The sequence below is a fragment of the Colletotrichum scovillei genome (assembly GCF_011075155.1).
Source record: "Colletotrichum scovillei strain TJNH1 chromosome Unknown Contig00009, whole genome shotgun sequence".
Lineage (NCBI taxonomy): Eukaryota > Fungi > Ascomycota > Sordariomycetes > Glomerellales > Glomerellaceae > Colletotrichum > Colletotrichum scovillei.
In genome coordinates, this window is record NW_023336267.1 from 5,472,777 (window position 1) to 5,491,066 (window position 18,290).

The 18,290-nt window shown below is 50.0% G+C and overlaps 6 protein-coding genes across 6 annotated transcripts; 3 read left to right on the forward strand and 3 right to left on the reverse strand.

Moving 5' to 3' along the window:
* Nucleotides 1-45: 45 nt before the first annotated feature.
* HER10_EVM0000918 (flavin containing amine oxidoreductase) lies at nt 46-1,927 on the reverse strand (the record flags this gene model as incomplete). Its single annotated transcript, XM_035470683.1, has 2 exons — nt 46-1,113; nt 1,175-1,927. The coding sequence occupies 2 exons, from the start codon at nt 1,925-1,927 to the stop codon at nt 46-48; spliced, it is 1,821 nt and encodes a 606-aa protein (XP_035328812.1).
* A 1,061-nt stretch (nt 1,928-2,988) lies between these two features.
* On the reverse strand, nt 2,989-5,134 carry HER10_EVM0009150 (amidase; the record flags this gene model as incomplete). The annotated part of the gene is made up of 7 exons (XM_035478649.1): nt 4,780-5,134; nt 4,595-4,717; nt 4,385-4,534; nt 3,887-4,305; nt 3,708-3,831; nt 3,181-3,583; nt 2,989-3,104 (listed from the first exon to the last, which is right to left on the reverse strand). The coding sequence occupies exons 1-7, from the start codon at nt 5,068-5,070 to the stop codon at nt 2,989-2,991; spliced, it is 1,626 nt and encodes a 541-aa protein (XP_035329816.1). The 5' UTR covers nt 5,071-5,134.
* Nucleotides 5,135-5,882: 748 nt separating this feature from the next.
* HER10_EVM0005576 (major facilitator superfamily transporter) lies at nt 5,883-8,000 on the forward strand (the record flags this gene model as incomplete). The annotated part of the gene is made up of 7 exons (XM_035475185.1): nt 5,883-6,295; nt 6,354-6,449; nt 6,512-6,631; nt 6,683-6,805; nt 6,875-7,230; nt 7,285-7,425; nt 7,487-8,000. Exons 1-7 carry the CDS (start codon nt 5,972-5,974, stop codon nt 7,998-8,000), a joined length of 1,674 nt encoding a protein of 557 aa, XP_035329365.1. The 5' UTR covers nt 5,883-5,971.
* Nucleotides 8,001-10,265: 2,265 nt separating this feature from the next.
* On the reverse strand, nt 10,266-12,329 carry HER10_EVM0004269 (uncharacterized protein). Its single transcript, XM_035473919.1, has 5 exons — nt 11,706-12,329; nt 11,225-11,649; nt 10,871-11,164; nt 10,583-10,815; nt 10,266-10,514 (listed from the first exon to the last, which is right to left on the reverse strand). Exons 1-5 carry the CDS (start codon nt 12,264-12,266, stop codon nt 10,399-10,401), a joined length of 1,629 nt encoding a protein of 542 aa, XP_035329200.1. The 5' UTR covers nt 12,267-12,329; the 3' UTR covers nt 10,266-10,398.
* Nucleotides 12,330-13,447: 1,118 nt separating this feature from the next.
* Nucleotides 13,448-15,524, forward strand: HER10_EVM0007387 (major facilitator superfamily transporter; the record flags this gene model as incomplete). Its single annotated transcript, XM_035476945.1, has 7 exons — nt 13,448-13,717; nt 13,785-13,992; nt 14,052-14,171; nt 14,259-14,381; nt 14,442-14,917; nt 14,980-15,309; nt 15,362-15,524. The coding sequence occupies exons 1-7, from the start codon at nt 13,509-13,511 to the stop codon at nt 15,522-15,524; spliced, it is 1,629 nt and encodes a 542-aa protein (XP_035329601.1). The 5' UTR covers nt 13,448-13,508.
* Nucleotides 15,525-16,104: 580 nt separating this feature from the next.
* On the forward strand, nt 16,105-17,956 carry HER10_EVM0005314 (14-alpha sterol demethylase Cyp51A; the record flags this gene model as incomplete). The annotated part of the gene is made up of 3 exons (XM_035474935.1): nt 16,105-16,471; nt 16,543-16,977; nt 17,054-17,956. The coding sequence occupies exons 1-3, from the start codon at nt 16,250-16,252 to the stop codon at nt 17,954-17,956; spliced, it is 1,560 nt and encodes a 519-aa protein (XP_035329331.1). The 5' UTR covers nt 16,105-16,249.
* Nucleotides 17,957-18,290: the final 334 nt, after the last annotated feature.

Consider the following 18,290-nt stretch of genomic DNA (forward strand, 5'->3'; position numbering starts at 1 on the left):
CGTGTAATATCATCGAGGTTATTGACCAAGATATACATAAGGTAACTAGAGGCGTGATACCAGACCACCTTGAAGGCTTTTCACAACCTCCGCAGCCGCCCGCTCTCCACTTCGTACAGCGCCTTCCATGTATCCCTTCCATTCACCTGCGGTTTCTGTTCCCGCGAAGTGGATATCACGATACGGCTCCCGAAGCCCATCTCCACCAAGCGTGTCAAGAACTCCAGGGGTGAGTGACGTGCAAGGGCATCCCCATCCCGAAAACTCATCGTTGACCCATTCGTAGAATACCATCTGCTTGAAGAGCTGACGAATATTCTCGACGCCATACAATTGGCTCAGTTGCTCCAGTAGGCTGCTCTCTCGCTCAATGGTTGTCGTTGCCGCCCATGCCTTGCCAGGCTCGCCGGCCATGAAGCACGTTAATACGAATTTCTTGTCCGCGGGACTGCTCGTGTCACGGATTACAGAAGCAGGGCCGACGAATGATTGAGCCAAGCCGCAATATCCCTTCTCAACCCAGAACGGGGTGCTGAACTCCATCATAGCTTTCGTGTAGTATCCGTATGTTTGTGACTCGATCCAGGCCAGCTTCGTATGGGGTAGCGCTGGCTGAAATGAAATCGCCTTGAGGACGGGACCGGGTACAGTCGTAATGACCTTTTGCGCTGAGTAGACCTTACCGCCGGCCTCGACTTTGACGGAGCGATTCTCGTTCTGTACAACAGTCTGGACGGGGCTAGAGAGACGGACGACACCTTCAGGCAACGACGAAGCCAACCCTTTAGAGAAGAGCTGCGTGCCTTGGCGGACCCGGAGATACTGTCCTCCATCTTTTCTATCCGATCGCATCTGCAGCAGTCCACCGCCCGACTTGCAGTAGTTCAGGAAGTACAGTGTGGAGATGTCCTTTGGCTCTTGGCCCAACATGGCCCGTGTCCAGACTGTGGCTGTGGCCAGAGCAACATTATCGGCACCTCGAGATTTGAGGTAAGCCTCGAATGTGAGAGAGTCGAGAGATGTGTCTTGTGGTCTGAAAACGTCGAGGGCTTGGCAGTCTGCTTCTGCCATGTCCCTGATCTTGGCTAGATGATCGCGCGTCGATTCGCTGAACTATATCCATGACAAACATGTGAGAAATGCTCATATCAGACGAGGCGTGTTCGGAACTGACCTTAGGCAGCTCTCCATACGGGAAAGGACTGCATTTGCCATCAAAATCTTGAAGAACACAGTTACCGTTGGTGTTCTGCTCGATCAACTCAGCGCCATATGTCTTCGCAAGTTCATACATCCTGCTTTGGTTCGTGTCGTTGATCCACGCCGCGCCCAGGTCGAACACCCCATTGTCCCTGCCATCCTCCATCGGTTGACTCCACGTCTTGCCGCCCACACGATCTCGGGCTTCCAGAACAACGCAGCTCAGTCCAGCCCGCCGGACCTCATAAGCGGCGGAAAGACCCGCCAATCCCGCACCAATAATGACAACATCGACATTCGCCTGCACCGATGGAAGGCTTCGAGGAACCGAAGGTGCTTCTGGTCGGGCGACCACAGCGTTGATCTCGATCAGCCAGCCCGGCACCGCCAATTTTTGTACGGGAACGAGGGTCATTGCGGGGCGGTGCGTTCCCAGGAACCGCTGGACGTGGCGGGCATGTTGGCGCTTGGAGGCATCGTAGTCCACAATGTAGAGAGTCAGACTCGCAATGTTTGATACCGTCGATCCGGCAGCTATGATGACTTTGCGTAGGTTGAGCAGCGCGAGGTGGATTTGGGAGTCGTAGTCTGACGGTACCTGGCCATCTTTGGTGTTGCCTGGCAAGCCTGATACGTGCACTAGGGAACCAGCACGAGTGATTGTTGCTGGGGCATAGTACGCCGCAGACGTGTTCGAGAGGTCGACGGTTTCGATGAGTTTGGTCATATTGATTGCCTGGGAAGAGGCAAGTTGCTTGCGTATGGTCCAGTTAGAGTGAATTGGACTTGCTAGACAAAGATTGGTAACCGTCTCCAAAGGCGCTGGTGATAGTCTCTGTCGTCTCTGGGTCTCTTCACAAATGTCGCATTCAACACGAAAGTGTTCTAGAACAGAGAGCAGTATCGATCTTTCAAAAAAGGCACAACAGCGATATGATGATCGCGCGATACCGGACATTGAATCAACTCATGAGCTATGTCATTCCTTTGGCTTCTGGAATAGGCATCTGACAGCGATCGACAACCCCGCTCAGTTGGCCAACGCCAGGGCTTGACCACAATGATCTGTTGGGGGCCTGGGACTGCCCTATCAACACGGCGACCCCAAGACCCTCCCCCAAAGCTGCGTCCACCAATTCAGCCAACCCCCACAAGGGGACACGAGCAAGGTTACGGGTCCTACGGTGCCTGTATTCCGGCGGGGAATTTTCTCCTGATCGGATAAGACAGCCGGTTGCCCGCGGGCGTCGTTATCTACATACTTCATGATATCTACGGAGTACGGCACCGAAGCAGCCAAGCATTAAGAGAGACAGACAATAAAGAGGCACTCTAACGAAAACCAGCCATTGAAATTTAGTCCATCTCGGTGATTCCTTACCCTTTAGAGTCAAAACCATGTTGTTGATCGGCTACAGTGAGGTGGGAATGTTGCCATTGGCCTTTCCGTGTCAACGTTCATGGAAACAGAACAGTTTGTAAGGCCGACTGATGTGGCCCAAAGATTCTGATGGCATGAGCGACGCGACTCAACACATTCTCGCGGTTTCCTAGAAAGCTTTGATTGAAGTTTTTTGCCTCAGTCGTCCGCAACCTTGAAAGATACAGCGTAACCACCTTTTATGTACAGAGTACCAAGTAACTAAGAAGTCATGTGCTAATGGCGGAACATTGGAGTCTATCTATCCGAGCCTCGTGATCAAGTGAAAAGTCTAGCATCTAAGTCTATCTAATTGTGCGCTGATCCCTCGACAATTCCTTGTGTCTAATTTAGACAAGTGTAAAAATCTATTCCCTCAAGATGCGATCAACCAGCTTAGTTGCATGTAGTACTTCTTCATCTTGGAAGTGCTTTCCGACAAGCTGTAAACAAATAGGCATGTCGTGGAAAAGGTCGGGATCATCTGAATGACATCACACCGTCAGTACATGAGACGCCACAACTGGAGGAGCTCGAATGGGCTATGAGCGGTGACTTACAGGCCTTCCATTCTTTAGCATCATAATCGTTCCGAGGTGTGTAACCTTCTTCGAGCTTATCAATGGCTTTGTCAACCTTCAGTCTACTCGGCAAGATGGCCGCTGGTTGGTCTAACACGTTCCAAATGGCCGTGTAATTCCAGTACTCGGCGCCGCCTTGCAACACACCTGCACCAACGTATGCAGGACACAGTATGACATCCACGCCTCTGTGCTTCATCAGAGCATGATAATCTCGTCGGTATGCCTCTCTCCTGTAGTTGAGGTCCCAGTTCTCTGCGACTGTGAGTGGCTCGGCTTTTGAGAACCTGAAAGCATGCTCGGTAAGTGGGAGGACCGGCTCGCCACTTTCGGCAAATGTGTCGAGATATGGCTTCGGTCCTTGGGGGAAATACAACGAGGACTGATTCTGATTAGTCAAGATGGACCTTGTAGAACCTTTTCTACAAAGAGAAGAAAAAGAGAGTCTAAGGAGGAAGAAAAGAAAGATCAAATAGAGGAAGGGGAAAAACGAAGTGGTGACTTACTACTATTTCCCAGCCGCGCTGGTGGTCAAAGGGTTCCCAGTCTACCACTTTGACGCCGGATTGTTTCAATTTGTCCGCAGCTAAACGAAGAGCCCGTAGGACCGGCGGATGTGGTTTGACGAAACTTAAACCCGTTCAAGTCAGTTACAAAGACAATGAAGATAGACAAATGAACGTACCCATCATCAAACATAATTCCCACAGTTATTTCTTCCCCGGGATTAATAGGTCTCCATGGTACCGGAACCAACATCGTCTCAGTATCCCACGGTTCAGCTGCAAGAACAGCACTCATGAACAGTTCCAGATCATCAACGCTCTGGCCCAAAGGTCCAACTACACCCCGGATACTCTCTTGACCAGATGTGATACCAAAGTTTCCAAGGTTTGGCACGCGCAGAGCCGTTGGTCGAAGTCCATAGCAACCGTTGAAGGCGGCAGGGATGCGTATGCTCCCACCAATATCTGTGCCCACGCCAATCACTGAGCATTTTGCGCCGACTGATACTCCCTCGCCACCGGAGGATCCTCCGGGCGAGCAAAGGAGGTTGTGTGGATTCCTAGTTAGCCCGGTGATGTTGTTATTGCAGTCTAGGTGCTGTGGAGCAAAGAAAGTTAGCTTCTTCGGAGTCTCTCGAGTCTATCCTCACAGGAAAGACTACATGTAATATACCTACCATGAGACTTTGAGGTTGATTCGTTCTAACATGGATGACTGCTCCGGCCGTTTTCAAAATCTGGATTGAAAGAGCGTCTTCAAGCGGGATGTTTGTGATCTTTGACACAAACCCTGCGTGCGTGATATGGCCACCCATGCCGATGTGTTCCTATCGGAACCGAGTCAGTAAACGAATCTCTCGACGCGGGATTGAAGGGACAGAATCTACCTTGACTGATATCGGGATGCCATGAAGAGGGCCAACCAGCTGGCCTGTTTTTTGGAAGTGCGCATCAAGCTCCCCAGCCTTCTTTAGAGCATCTTCTGCAAGAATCTCGGTAGCAAAGTTGGTCTGGCACATGAAGACACTCCTGTTAGTTAGGAACATTCCTCTACCCTGTGCAATTTTCGTACCAATTGATGAATGATAGTCGTCTTTTTCAGAAAAGCCGTTACAACTTGTGTTACAGTCCATTGGCCGCTCTTGTACTTTCCCAACAAGCTCGAGGCGTCCTGCTCAGTCATCCGAATTTCCTCCGTAGTCAGAATTCCAGACTCAGCTGGGACATCAAGCACATTTGGACGATCTTTCGGAGGTATTTGGTCACTTGCCAACTCATACTCTCTGGGAATTGACTTCTTCTGGATGTCGATGCAGACTTGTGCGAGTTCCCGCCAGCCTTTCGGGATTGTGGTGATTGCCATTTTGGGCGAGCTTGGGAATGGTAGGGGTCGGGGATGCTGTGTAAGTTGCGTCACGTTGCACAGCACTTCAAAGCAAGACTCCAAAAACAAAAACATACCACAAAATAGCTGGCTGGCTTCACTAATATCGTCTGCCTACTTCTACTAGTGTACGCGTTGTAAGAGGCACCCTATCTGAAGCGATAATGTCTTCCCTATCTGCCATCCCTAGATAGCGCCAAATTGAGCTCTCTCAGCCTATCGCTGTCAACTGCCAACTTGGTCCAGTGGTGGGCCTAAATCCTGCATCCCAGTGCAACATCCGGCGCCCTTGCTTTTAGGGGCTCCGCTCTATGCGGGCGATTGACGACCCAGGAACGAGGAGATATAAGCGCATATCTTTAGGCGGATTATGGTTGATGTTCTGCTATCGTTATCCAGGGATCTCTGGAATCATGGCGTTTAACGTTCGCGTCCCTCTCTGGCGTTGTTATCTACCATGCTGGGTAGCTTGACTGTCAGCCATCTCCTAAGGACCACCCAGGTCAATGTCCGAGACTGAGAACCTGGTTGTCTTATCGAAATTCCCCGCAAAGCGATGCCTTGGACAACGCTGGCCTAGCTAACAAGTCTCATCCGTAACTCGCTTCATACCGAGATAGCTGATAGCCGTACCTGGGTGGCGGGTGTGTGCACCCAGGCCTGGTTGAACCGTTCCTTGGGATCGCCATACCACATCAACGTTTCTACGAATTGCGCTGATAAGTAGCTGGTGCCGCACATCACTCCCAGATACTCAAAGAGCGCTCTTTCCTGTTCAATTACCCCCTACGCCAGCTTTCTTTTGTGCGGAAACTCTGAAAGATCGACACAACCGCATCTTTCGAGTTTCTTTGGGGTCGACCCACCCGACAGCAACCAAATGGCTCACGACACCCCCGCTCAGACGGATGGCGATGGCCTGCCTCCTGGTACCACCAGACTTATCGACGTAGACGGCTCCGTCATCAGCAAACATGCTTCCGGGTCCGATGAGGCGGACATCGTTCTGATTCCCCGCCCGTCGGAAGATCCAGAGGATCCGTTGAACTGGACCAAGAAGCGAAAATGGCTTGCGACATCTTGCGTCTTGGTTTACACCGTCATGATCGCAATCCCGAGTAGTGCTGTCTATTCTGTAGTCACCCCCATCAGAAAAGCAACTGGATTGTCGCTTTCAGATATCAACAATGGCACAGGCATCATGGTGAGGAGAGTCCATATCGCAATCTTAAGGCCATGCTGACATGTCACTCCTGCTCTAGTTCCTGTTCTATGGCTGGGGTTGTCTGATCTGGCAACCGTTTGCGCTGCAGTACGGCAAGCGACCAGCGTATCTGGCGTCTCTTATCGCCAACATTGTTAGTCCTTCGAGCGAACCCAGCGTCGATGATGGAATCATTCCTAATGTGTCGGCTTCTAGATCATCCTTGCTACCGCCCCGATGTGCACCACGAAACACACATATCTGGCTAATCGCATTTTGCTTGGGCTTTTTGGGGCCCCGGTTGAATCTTTGTGCGAAATTTCTATCACAGATATCGTAGGAACCCAAACAGGCCCCCAAGAATGCGCTTGACTGACCATCGAACAGTGGTTCGCGCACCAGCGCCCCAAATACCTTGCACTCTACGGGTGGGGTCTTTCAATGACGGGCAAGCTTGCCCCGATGCTTTCAGGCTTCATCAACGTAGGCATGGGTTGGAAATGGACTCTCGTAAGTCATGTTCTCTTGCGCCCCCCGCCCCCCTCCCTGCCGCATCTAACTAATGCTTGCCTGCCAAAGTGGTGGTGTTCTATATTCAACGGCATTGCTCTCGTCTACTGCTTCCTTTTTATGGAGGAGACCAACTATGACCGTCCCGCAAGGTCTGTCGAAAACAGTACATTCACAGGCCATGCGACCGGAGTTCAAGAGCAACACAACGGAAGCGATGCGGACGAGAAGTCTTCTGATAAGGCGGGCGAGAAAAACATGACGAATGCCAAACCTGTTGATTCCGAAACCGGACAGGTAATCTATCCTCGCAAGACTTATATCCAAAAGCTCGGTATCAAGGACAAGACTAGGCCCAACCGCATGTTGGATATTGCACTTGGTGGACTTAGGGGCTTCACATACCCCTCAGTCGTTTACGCTGGGTGGGAACCCTTCTTTATATCATGAGAGAAATCCAGTAGCTAACTTGTGCTTAGTCTGATGTATGGTGCCAACAATTTGGTATGGTCAGGTGTGCAGAACGCTACGGCTGGCACTGTATACACCACCATGTACGGCTTCTCTACTGCCGGTGTAGCAGCGGCCTATGCCGGAGGCTTACTCGGTACTATGGTTGGGTAAGTGTTTCCTAGATACTCCTCAAGAGGGAAGAGATCGTTGACTCACGCATTCTGGCAGAGGCTATTACTGCGGCAAGGTCGGTCGGCTGCTCACAATCCGCCTCGCCCGACGCAACAATGGAATCGCTGAGTCGGAACACTCCCTCTGGCTCTTCTCCGCATCAATGTTTCTGGTGCCATTCAGCATGCTCCTATACGGCCTGGGTGTGACCTACCACATTCACTGGATGGGTCTCGTCATCTCCCAGTTCACCCTCGCCATCAACAACGCCCTTGCTGTGGCGGGATCACTCGGATATGCCATCGCGTCGTATCCGCAGCTTAGCGGTGACATGATCACCACATGCGTCATCATCCGCAACACCATGTCGTTTGCAATCAACTATGGAATCACTCCTTGGCTAAACCATATGGGATATCGCGATACCTACATCATCGTTGCCGCGATCGGATTCGTCTGGAATGCTAGTATCTTCGTCATGACCAAGTATGGCAGGACTATCAGAGAGAAGAGTGCGAACAGATACTGGCGTCATGTTGCCAAAGCGCATGCTAAAGGCCTCAGTCACTGAGTTGCAGTGCAAACATGATGCTTGTCGCCCATTATCATTTGAGTAGTACCATAGAATGGAAAGGGACTGGGTTATCGGCAATACAGACTTTGGTGACTGTCCCCTGATTATCTTTCACTTTCACTGCATGTTGTCAATTGAACACACAGACTTGTCCCCTCAACCCTTGATTACACCGCACAAGTCCTCTCGATAGCACTCATCACCACAGACTCTCTCGGAATCTCCTCCATGCGCTTGGTCCACACTCCTTCTAGATCATCGAGGATCCTTTGAATTTCTCCATACCCCATACGCTCTACCATTTGCGTCAGAACACACCGGATCAATGAGATATCCTCAGACGAGGTAACAGAGTAACCAAGTATCAACATCGGCCAAGCCCCCAAGAAGCACCGCGTCCACGTTTCATAGGCGGCTGGCCGACGAAGAATCTCAAAGGCACGCTGCACTTGCCATCTTGGTGCATTTCGTGTTTGATGTAAAGGGTTCCAGCTGTTCTGCGTAGTTCTTGGGACCTGAGGCCATAGAGTGTGGTTGGCGAGTGAAAACTCTGCGATGTAGTCTAGGAGCAGCGAAGCGCCCAAAACGAAAAGAGTAACAGCGTCTTTGTGAAAGCTCGTCATAGACAAAGGGCAGCTGGCTCCTCCATCTTCTACCAGTACGAGGCCTTCCCATGTTTCCATCTCTTCTCTCATCCGGATCAGGAACGCTTCAGTCGGGTGCTTGGGTGAGTTGAGGACGTCAATGAGGTCCGTTATGAGACGATATAGCGGCAGTGGTAAGCCCAGTACGGGACTATCACCTTCGGATAATATGTCGATGAGTTTTCTTGCGTTGAGAACATGTTCAGATCGATCGAGAAACTGTTCATCCACATGAAAGTTGGGAGCGAATGGCTTTCGCATAGCAAGCAAGAATGCTTGATAAAGCACGCTCTCCGTGTTAATTCGATGTAGAGGTCTCGACATCGACATGGGCGAGCAGGTGTCTTCGTATCTAAGCTTGAGTAGGTTCATAGCGCCGTCGACATGCTTCCTCGCGTCTAAAGTCTCGTCGGGCGGCCCCCACATCTTTCCAAATAATGAGACTGGGTTGGGATCTGAGACTCAGTAACAACGGGGTACTTACATCGTACAAGTAAAGATACACAACGGTGGTCAGCAGCGGATCGTCCGGCCCCTTGGCGGATGAACCCAAGTCATGAAGAGCACGATTGACCAGTTCCACGGCACGAAAGTAGTACCCGAGTGCTGCATCATGATACCTCCTTGACCTCAGAAGCATGTACTTATTGGAAGCACACGCAGCTAGGACAGCGCACTTTACGCTTTCAGAGCGAAGCATCATGCTCATCACCTGCGATCCATAGCCCTCCAGGTCTCTTTCTCTCACTGTGGGGAGTAAGAGTACGGAGAGGAATACGTTGAAGTAATGGTGGGTCAGTTCCTGTTCCAGATCCGGCAGCTCTCTTAACTCCAGAGAGATGATGGATTCTTTGCTGGAGGAAGACGGTGAAGGCAAGTTTCTGTCATCAGAGAAAGATCGACGGGATCGGTGACGTCTATCGTACATGTCGTCGGAGGACGGCCACGTGCAATCACGTCCTGAAGCAACACAGGCGCGGCATACTGGTTTCTCCTCACCGCATTTTACTCTTCTCTTCCTGCCTGTTATGTATCAGCAACGTTCCTGATGTCGAATAGGCGAAGAGAACTAACTCACAGGTCGAGCACCCGGTCTTCGTTCGCAATTTGGCTTTGGGCATGTTGATGCACGTGTAACATACATGTATTGAGGCGCTGAAATCAGCAATCGGTAATGACGAAGCAGATATGCCAGCTGCGAAGCAAGGCTGCCGACTTCAAAGACCCAACCAAAGGGGATACGCAGGATCGGCATGTCTTATCATAGGAAAAATGGTGCACAGCCCCGCACGAACATCGTCCTAACATCCACGGTGGGCCGGCTTATCGTATTACTTGGAGTGCATACCATACCTTTGCGGGGTTGGTTGCACATATCTACAACCTAGAACCTTGCACACCATTTGAGTTCGTCTGCGGTGTGTATGGCAAGTATTCTAGGCAGTTGCTCTAGTGAAATCACCTCCTTTCGCATAAATGCGTATGGTTTAACAATCTAGATGATGACTTTGAGTGCTAGCCGGCCGCCGTAGTGAGTACAAATTTCATCGCGACCTCGCGAAGTTTGGCCCAGAAATCTGCCCGCGAGCTATACCGCAATGGTCCAAATCTAGGTGCGTACAAAGGGGCCTATGTTCCATTGATGAGAGAATGCCATGCGGCCAGTAATGAATCAAAATTATTCAACTATTCAACGGAATTTTCAAGGCTTGAAAATATTGAGATATTACAACATAAGGGCCAAGTTTACCTCAATTTTGTATGATCTTCGTCACCAAATCTGCAGCAGCCACTGTCTCCTCGTCCCGGAAGTGCTTGCCAGCGAGCTGGAGAGCGATCGGCGCATCGACAAACGCTTCGGGAATATCTGTTTTTTTGGTAAATATCACATGCTCAATCAAGAAACCATAGCCACGGGGCGTGGTGTAAACTTACACTTCTTGTACTCCCTCTCATCTGTTGCTGATCGAGGCTTATAGTTGGCATCAACTACGTCAACCTTGGGGTCGACATGAAGACCAGTCGGGAAAGTGATGCTTGGTTGATCCAGAATATTCCAGATAGTCGTGTAATGCCAGTATTGAGGAGTGCCGCACTTTGCAGCCACGCCGACATAGGCGGGGCAAAGGATGAAATCGACGCCGCGATCTTTCATCACCTTATGATACCTGAGTGCCAACGTTGTCAGCTATGAGCCAAGCAGATAGATATGGTTTCCCTTACTCTTCACGGAAAGCTTCTCTCCGTAAGTTCAGTTGCCAATTCTCTCTGATGGTGAGCGGCTCCGGCTTTGAGTAGTGGAACGCCCACTCCGTTAATGGTGCTACTGGCTCGCCCCCTTCTGCAAGGACTTCTTTCTGTGTCTCGGCTGCATCTGGGAAATAAAGAAGCTCGATGATCTCGGCTCCCTCGCCGTGTTTATACGGCTCAAAGTCTACAACCTTCACCCCAGCTGCCTTAAGTTTGTCAACAGCGTACTCGAGGCCACGGGTAACTGGCGGATGTGGATGAACCATTCTGGACAGCACCGTTAGTGGAAGCTTCGAAAGCATGTATCCAAATTTCAAAATCACTTACCCATCGTCCCAAATAACACCAACAGTAAATTGACCTGGTTGATATGGCTCCATCTTCTTCCAGGGCAGAGGAACCAGAGAGGTCTCTTCGTCCCAAGGCTCTTGGTTAAGTACAACATCTTCGAAGAGCTGAATATCCGAGATGCTGTTTGCCAAGGGGCCCAAGATACACTTGATGCTCTCTTGGCCTAGGCCCGGCAGACAAATTCCTTTGTATGGATTGCGCAGAGCCGTTGTTCGAAGGCCATAGCAGCCGCAAAAGGCCGCCGGCCCACGAACGGAGCCCCCGATATCAGTCCCCAGTCCCAAGACAGAGCCACGGAGTCCGAGGCATGCTCCTTCGCCACCACTGGAGCCGCCCGATGTGAGATTGCGGTTGTATGGGTTGACTGTTGTGCCGTAAATGGGATTGCTGCAATCGAGGTGCTGTAGTACGACCAGTCAGTCCGGTTATCTCGGATATCATGAACGACGTGGCTTACCATGCAACTTTGTGGGACATTGGTGCGGACATGGAAGACAGCACCCGCCTTCGCAGCCAGCCGAAGAACTAGAGCGTCTTCCTGGGCAACGTTGTCCGCCCAAGCCACGTAGGCCGAATGCACAATCTTCCCTTTGAGTCCAATATGCTCTTTAATGGAAATCGGCAGACCATGCAGTGGTCCAACAATCTTTCCAGTCTCCTGGAACTTCGCATCGAGCTTTGCAGCAGCAGCTAACGCGTCATCGACCAAGAACTCGGTTGCGAAGTTGGTCAGCTGATGAGCCACATGAGCGCGCTTGAGAAACGCTGTAACTGTCTCAACAGCGGTAAGCTTGCCAGCAGCCATCCAGCTTACTAGCTCAGTGCCGCTACATGCTGTGATCTCCTGCTCCCGTGGGGTCAACAGCTTGCATGTGTCGATGAACTTGGAGATATTCAACTGGCTTGGGGGAGGCAGGTCTTCCGGCGCCAAGAGCCATTTCGGATTGAGAGAGTCTTTGAGGATCTTCCTCAACTTATCTGCCTTGATTTCCCACGAGGCCGGTGCAAGTGAGCCCATGATGAGTGATACACTGAAGAAGACACTGGGACAAAATGATGGAAGTCGGTGATGGTAAAAGAGGGTGTGCTGGAGGAAACAACCATCAGGTATTAGATGTAATTGGGATAACGTCTTTATCAATATTCTTATTCCAAGGACTGGAGGAGGGGGTAATCAATAACCCGACCATTCCCCGTTGACTGAAGATTGGAACTTATTCAACTTCACATGCACATCGATCAATGACTTATCGCCGCTGATTGTGACGACAGCGTACATAATCTGTTGGAGTCTGGTAATGAGTTTCCCTCATCAATGCAGCTTCGTTTCTCTCGGCCCAAGGTAAATACATGGCTAAAACAGGTACTAATAGGCACTACTTGCTTTTGGAATCTCTCTTGAGATACCGCAGTTGGAGTAACCCCTCGGCATGCTCTGCCGATCTGGTGCCATTCGATTGCTGTCGCAACAATTCTCTGTCGTCGTTGGTGTCTCCTCAAGGATCAGATTATCATCCCAACGAGAGGACGGGTGTGATCCGTGCCTTATCAGAGTTGGCTCCTCTCGATCCCTCGCAAATACAAGTGATTGGCTGGTTCATGGCATTTAACAGCAATCAGCCGGTGCCGAACTCTCGTAATTCTCAGTCATTGGCTATTTGCTTATCCACACCAGATCGATGCATGTCATAATCTGCTGGTCGTTGTCAAGATAGCAGACAAGAAAGGCAGAATTTATCCTTACACTCATCATTTGGTGCATCTGCAACCCTGTAGCAGTGTCACTGCGACAGTGCCGAGTGCAGCATGATTGCTGGGCGCGCAGAGATCAATTCCATCTACCCCATCGTCAAGTCACCCATATGGTGGAGATTACCCCAGACCCAAGGGCCGACCCATATGAGATAAGTTCGTAATTACATATGATTGGCTCCATTCAAAAAAGTTGCGGCCGCCGAGTCCACCAAGGCCCCTTTACTTACCACCAAGCTTCCCATGTGCTTTATCAAGAGAATGCCTATCTTGTCACATTGGGTCTTGGACCATGTAGTCAAAGTCTGATATCACCGTTCCGGAATTACTTCTCGGCATCATTTTCGTCATTGCTATCAATTTCTATGTGAGCAGAAGATAGATAGAACCCATTGTCTCTCCTACATATTACCCACGATTACATCCTTCTCGCAACTCTGTGGTACACTCATTCTATGCTCCACGGACCACCCAGGCTTTTCCACAAATTACTCCTTGAACATCGACCATGGGCTCTGACACGGTCGGAACGGCCCCGCCGCCGGGCTTCATCCCTGGAACGGTCCACTTGGTAGATCTTGAGGGTACGATGGCCTCACGGCACGCTGAGGGTAGTGGAAAAGACATCGTTCTGATTCCGACGCCATCAAATGACCCGGATGACCCTTTGAATTGGAGCCCGCGAAGAAAGTATCAGCTTCTAGCATGCATATGCGTGTAAGTCGACTCCATCTGGCAACTGATTTGCCCTCCTTAAAGCTAATCAGGCGACGTTATTATGCAGTTACTGCCTCGCCGTCGGCATCGCATCAGCCGCGATCTACTCTGTCCTTGTGCCGATATCCACCGCGACCGGTCTGACCCTCGCAGACTTGAACTCCGGAACCGGCTACATGTTTCTGGCATTTGGTTGGGGCTGTCTGATATGGCAACCACTTGCCCAGAAGTTTGGCAAACGTCCAGTATACTTGTTTACTCTACTTGGAAGCATGGTCAGTTTTCACACAATATCAGCTGATGCTAGTCCTCGACCTCACAATAGGCAACATAGGCCATCATGTTGTGGGCACCATATGCCACCACGGGCAGTAATTGGATTGCGAATAAAGTATTGCAGGGAGCTATCGGTGCTCCCATAGAATCTCTGTGCGAGATATCTATTGCTGATGTGGTACGTCAAGCGTTTATCTATTCTTCAGATAACTATCTTAGTAGTATCCTTACTTACCTTCTGCATCCTAACTGACCGTGCAAACAGTGGTTCACACACGAGAGAGGCACTTACATGGGCTTCTATGCCTTGTTCTTGGTGGGAAGCAACTTCCTTGCACCAGTCATTGCCGGATTCGTCAATGACGGCCAAGGCTGGGAATGGGTCTTGGTGAGACTTTGAGTTTGGAGGTTATACGCATTCGCTCCTGTGACTGACTTCAATATGCAGTACTGGTGTGCTATCTTCTGTGGGGCCGGCTTCGTCATCTGTTTCTTCTTCATGGAAGAGACTAATTATCAACGTATGGACGTGTTGACGGCCGAACCATACCAAGTGGACTACACACCATCAGCACTTGAGAAGGGATCCAAAGATCCATCCGACTCAGATCGAGTAGCACCTGTCCAGACGCCTCCTAGTCCCGAACCAACTATGACGAAGAAGTCATACCTTGACAAGCTCAAATGGTTAAGAAAACAGGACATCGATCATCACGCCTCACTTATAGAGATGGTGGTCAGACCATTCCTCTACTTCCAATTTCCATCAATCGTATTCGCAGGCTTCATGTATGGAGCTGTTGTTTGTTACTTCAACGTTCTGAATGGCACTGCATCGTTGATTTTATCAAGCTCGCCTTACAACTTCAGATCAAGCATTGTTGGATTGTCTTACATCTCGTGCTTGATCGGCGTTGGCATTGGGTAAGCAACGTCTAGCTCACTTTCACGTGTTTTTTAGTATGAGTTCTGATGGGTTACTATAGAACTGTGTACTCGGGGCTCTTTGGCGACAAGTTCGTCATCTGGAAGGCACGTCGTAACAACGGAATAATGGAACCTGAGTTTCGTTTGTGGCTCTTCACAGCACTGTTGATCTGCATCCCAGGTGCCCTTCTCCTCTGGGGCGTCGGGGCCGCGCACGAAGTCCATTGGTTTGGCTTGGTTTTTGCAATGGGTGTCTTCGGTGCAGCTATCACTGCCGGCAGCCAGCTTTCGATCAGCTATTGCATCGACTGCTACAAGGAGCTAGGCGAAGATGCCATCGTCACCGTCATCTTGATCCGCAACACCATGTCTTTTGCTGTTTCCTATGGGTGAGTCGCTATCATCCGTTGGAAAGAGGTGTATTTGGCTAACAGGTATCAGCATAACCCCTTGGGTCGAAAATATGGGGTACCAAAACGCATTTTTAGTTGCCGCGTTTGCTGCTTTGGCGCAGATCTCATCGTACTTCGCCATGATCAAATGGGGTCGACAGATCCGTGCAGCGAGTGTCACCCGGTATTGGAAGTACTGCCAGAAAGAGTAGAGAAGTTTGAAAGCAGCAAGTCTGATGTTCTGAAAGAGACTTGCATTTAATTCTTACTCATGTGTACATGTATTCTAAGTAATGAGAGGTAGATCTGGGCAGCCCAATATCCGACTTATATGATACCCAACCTGCTCCAAGTTGATACCTTGGTTTTGCTTGAAGAGCATAATCTGCATACTGGCGACTGCATATCACCATAGTCGGACACACTTTATGAAATGCGGTAATTGTGCATTCATCAACAAAGATGCTTTAGGAGATCACCGTGATTTTCTAGTGCTTATGTATTTCCTAGGCCCACTGGCCTCAACTGAAATCAGCAGCGCCTGCAACTTAATAGGAGTTGGTACGTACCTAATACGAATACGAACCGCCTTTGCGCTCCAGGGTCATCAAGGAAAGCAGGGAACTCGATGTGGACATCGCCGTCACTAACACCTCGAAGGCTTGTAGGTCCAGCCGAATACGAATTCGAAAGGCATTCGAATTGTTGTCACTCAGGTTGCTAGACTTGGCTCCAAATCACCGACGGAGTTTTGGATATTTGCCATTGCCTTCTATACATGTCTGAATTGAAGAGAAATATCGTCGTCTTTCCTGACCGAGCTATCGAAATGTCTACTTTACTTATATTGTCCTGGTCCTGACACAGCTCTCGTCCTCTTATCAACTACAACTTTTTTTATCGTTCTACAAGATATTGACAAAACCCAACCACTGAAATGGCAGACTCTATTGAGGTCTTGGGCCTGTCGAGTTTGGCACCCATTGCCTTTTATGGCCTCATCGGATTAGTCGCGTCGATTCTGATCAATGCCTGCCGTCAGACGCTGTTCCACGCCAAGAGCGAACCACCAGCTGTTTTCCATTGGATTCCTTACATTGGCAATGCTGTATCCTATGGCATGGATCCTGTAGCGTTCTTCGTCAAGTACCGTGCGAAGGTATATCCTACCAGAGATCCGCGCACGAGCAACTTGAGCTATTAGCTTTCATTTCGCTAACATTTGGTCAGTATGGTGATGTCTTCACGTTCACCCTTTTTGGCAGGAAAATGACCTGCTACCTGGGAATCGAGGGCAACGACTTTATTCTCAATGGAAAGCTTCAGGACATCAACGCCGAGGAGATTTACGGACCGCTCACGATTCCCGTGTTCGGAAAAGATGTCATATACGACTGCCCTAATTCCAAGCTCATGGAACAAAAGAAGTTTGTCAAGTTTGGACTTACACAAAAGGCTCTGGAATCCCACGTTCCGTTGATTGAGAAGGAAGTGGTGGATTATATCAAGATGAGCCCTGCATGGAAGGGGTCATCGGGTATTGTTGATATCTCTGCCGCCATGTCTGAGATCACATTATTCACAGCAGCGCGCTCATTGCAGGGAGAAGAGGTCAGGCAAAAGCTGACGGCTGAGTTCGCGGGCTTGTACCATGACCTTGACATGGTAGGTGCCCCATATCCTCTCGTTGATATCTATCTTCTCTAGATACAAGTATGATACTGACAGCCTGGCCCCCTAGGGCTTCACCCCAATCAACTTCCTCTTCCCTTGGTTACCACTACCCCGAAACCGACGTCGCGATGCTGCCCACAACAAGATGCGAGACGTCTACGAGGATATCATCATCCAACGTCGTAAGAATGGTCTTAAGTCCGAAGACGAGTATGACATGCTCTGGAACCTCATGAACTCGAACTACAAGGATGGAACACCGGTGCCTGATAAAGAGGTTGCGTGCATGATGATCACGCTCCTCATGGGAGGTCAACACTCGTCGTCTTCAGCCAGTGCATGGATCATGCATCGTTTAGCCGCACATCCCGACGTTGCAGAAGAGCTTTATCAAGAGCAGATACTGAATCTTGGCCATGGAGACAAGAGTCGACTCTCGCCAATGCAATATTCCGACCTAGACAAGCTGCCGCTTCTACATAATGTCGTGAAGGAGACGCTTCGCCTACATGGTTCCATCCACTCCATTCTCCGCAAGGTTATGAACCCTCTGGCCATTCCCGGAAGTCCTTACGTGGTCGGCACTGACAAAGTGCTGCTGGCCTCGCCAATGGTGACTGCCATAAGCGACGAATATTTCCCGGACGCAAAGTCCTGGAATCCTCATCGGTGGGATGAGCCACAGCCTAGCGAGGGCATCGTTGATGCCAATGGTGTTGTAGACTATGGCTATGGCGCTGTTTCCAAGGGTACCAGGAGTCCGTACATCCCGTTCGGGGCGGGGCGACACCGCTGCATTGGCGAGAAATTTGCATACTTGAATCTAGGAGTAATTGTCGGCACTATCGTGCGCAACTTCAAACTGGGCACTATGGATGGAAGAATAGGCATCGTGCCACCAACGGATCACACATCCATGTTTGCGCGTCCAGTTCAACCTGGGCTCATCCGTTGGACCCGTCGGGAGTAGAATTATTGGCCCTGAATTGATGCAACTCTAGTACCCGAACATGATGCCCCCCTCTCTCCCTCTATGTTTGTCTGTCTCCATGAGTTGAAAGAACAGTGATGATACATACTTTCAATCGGGATTCTAAGCGCTACCTGGCTATCTTATGTCGAGCGGACTGGCTTATTCGAGTTACTACATGCTTGTCCCCAGCTAGCAAAGTTGAGTTGACCAAGATCTAGAATACGTTATCTGAAGTCAGTTAACATAGCTACATGATGCTTGTTCTAAATCCTGGACTTAGAAAAAAATGTCTGCGGTAGAACGTTCAAGCTAACCATCGTGTCAAACTGAA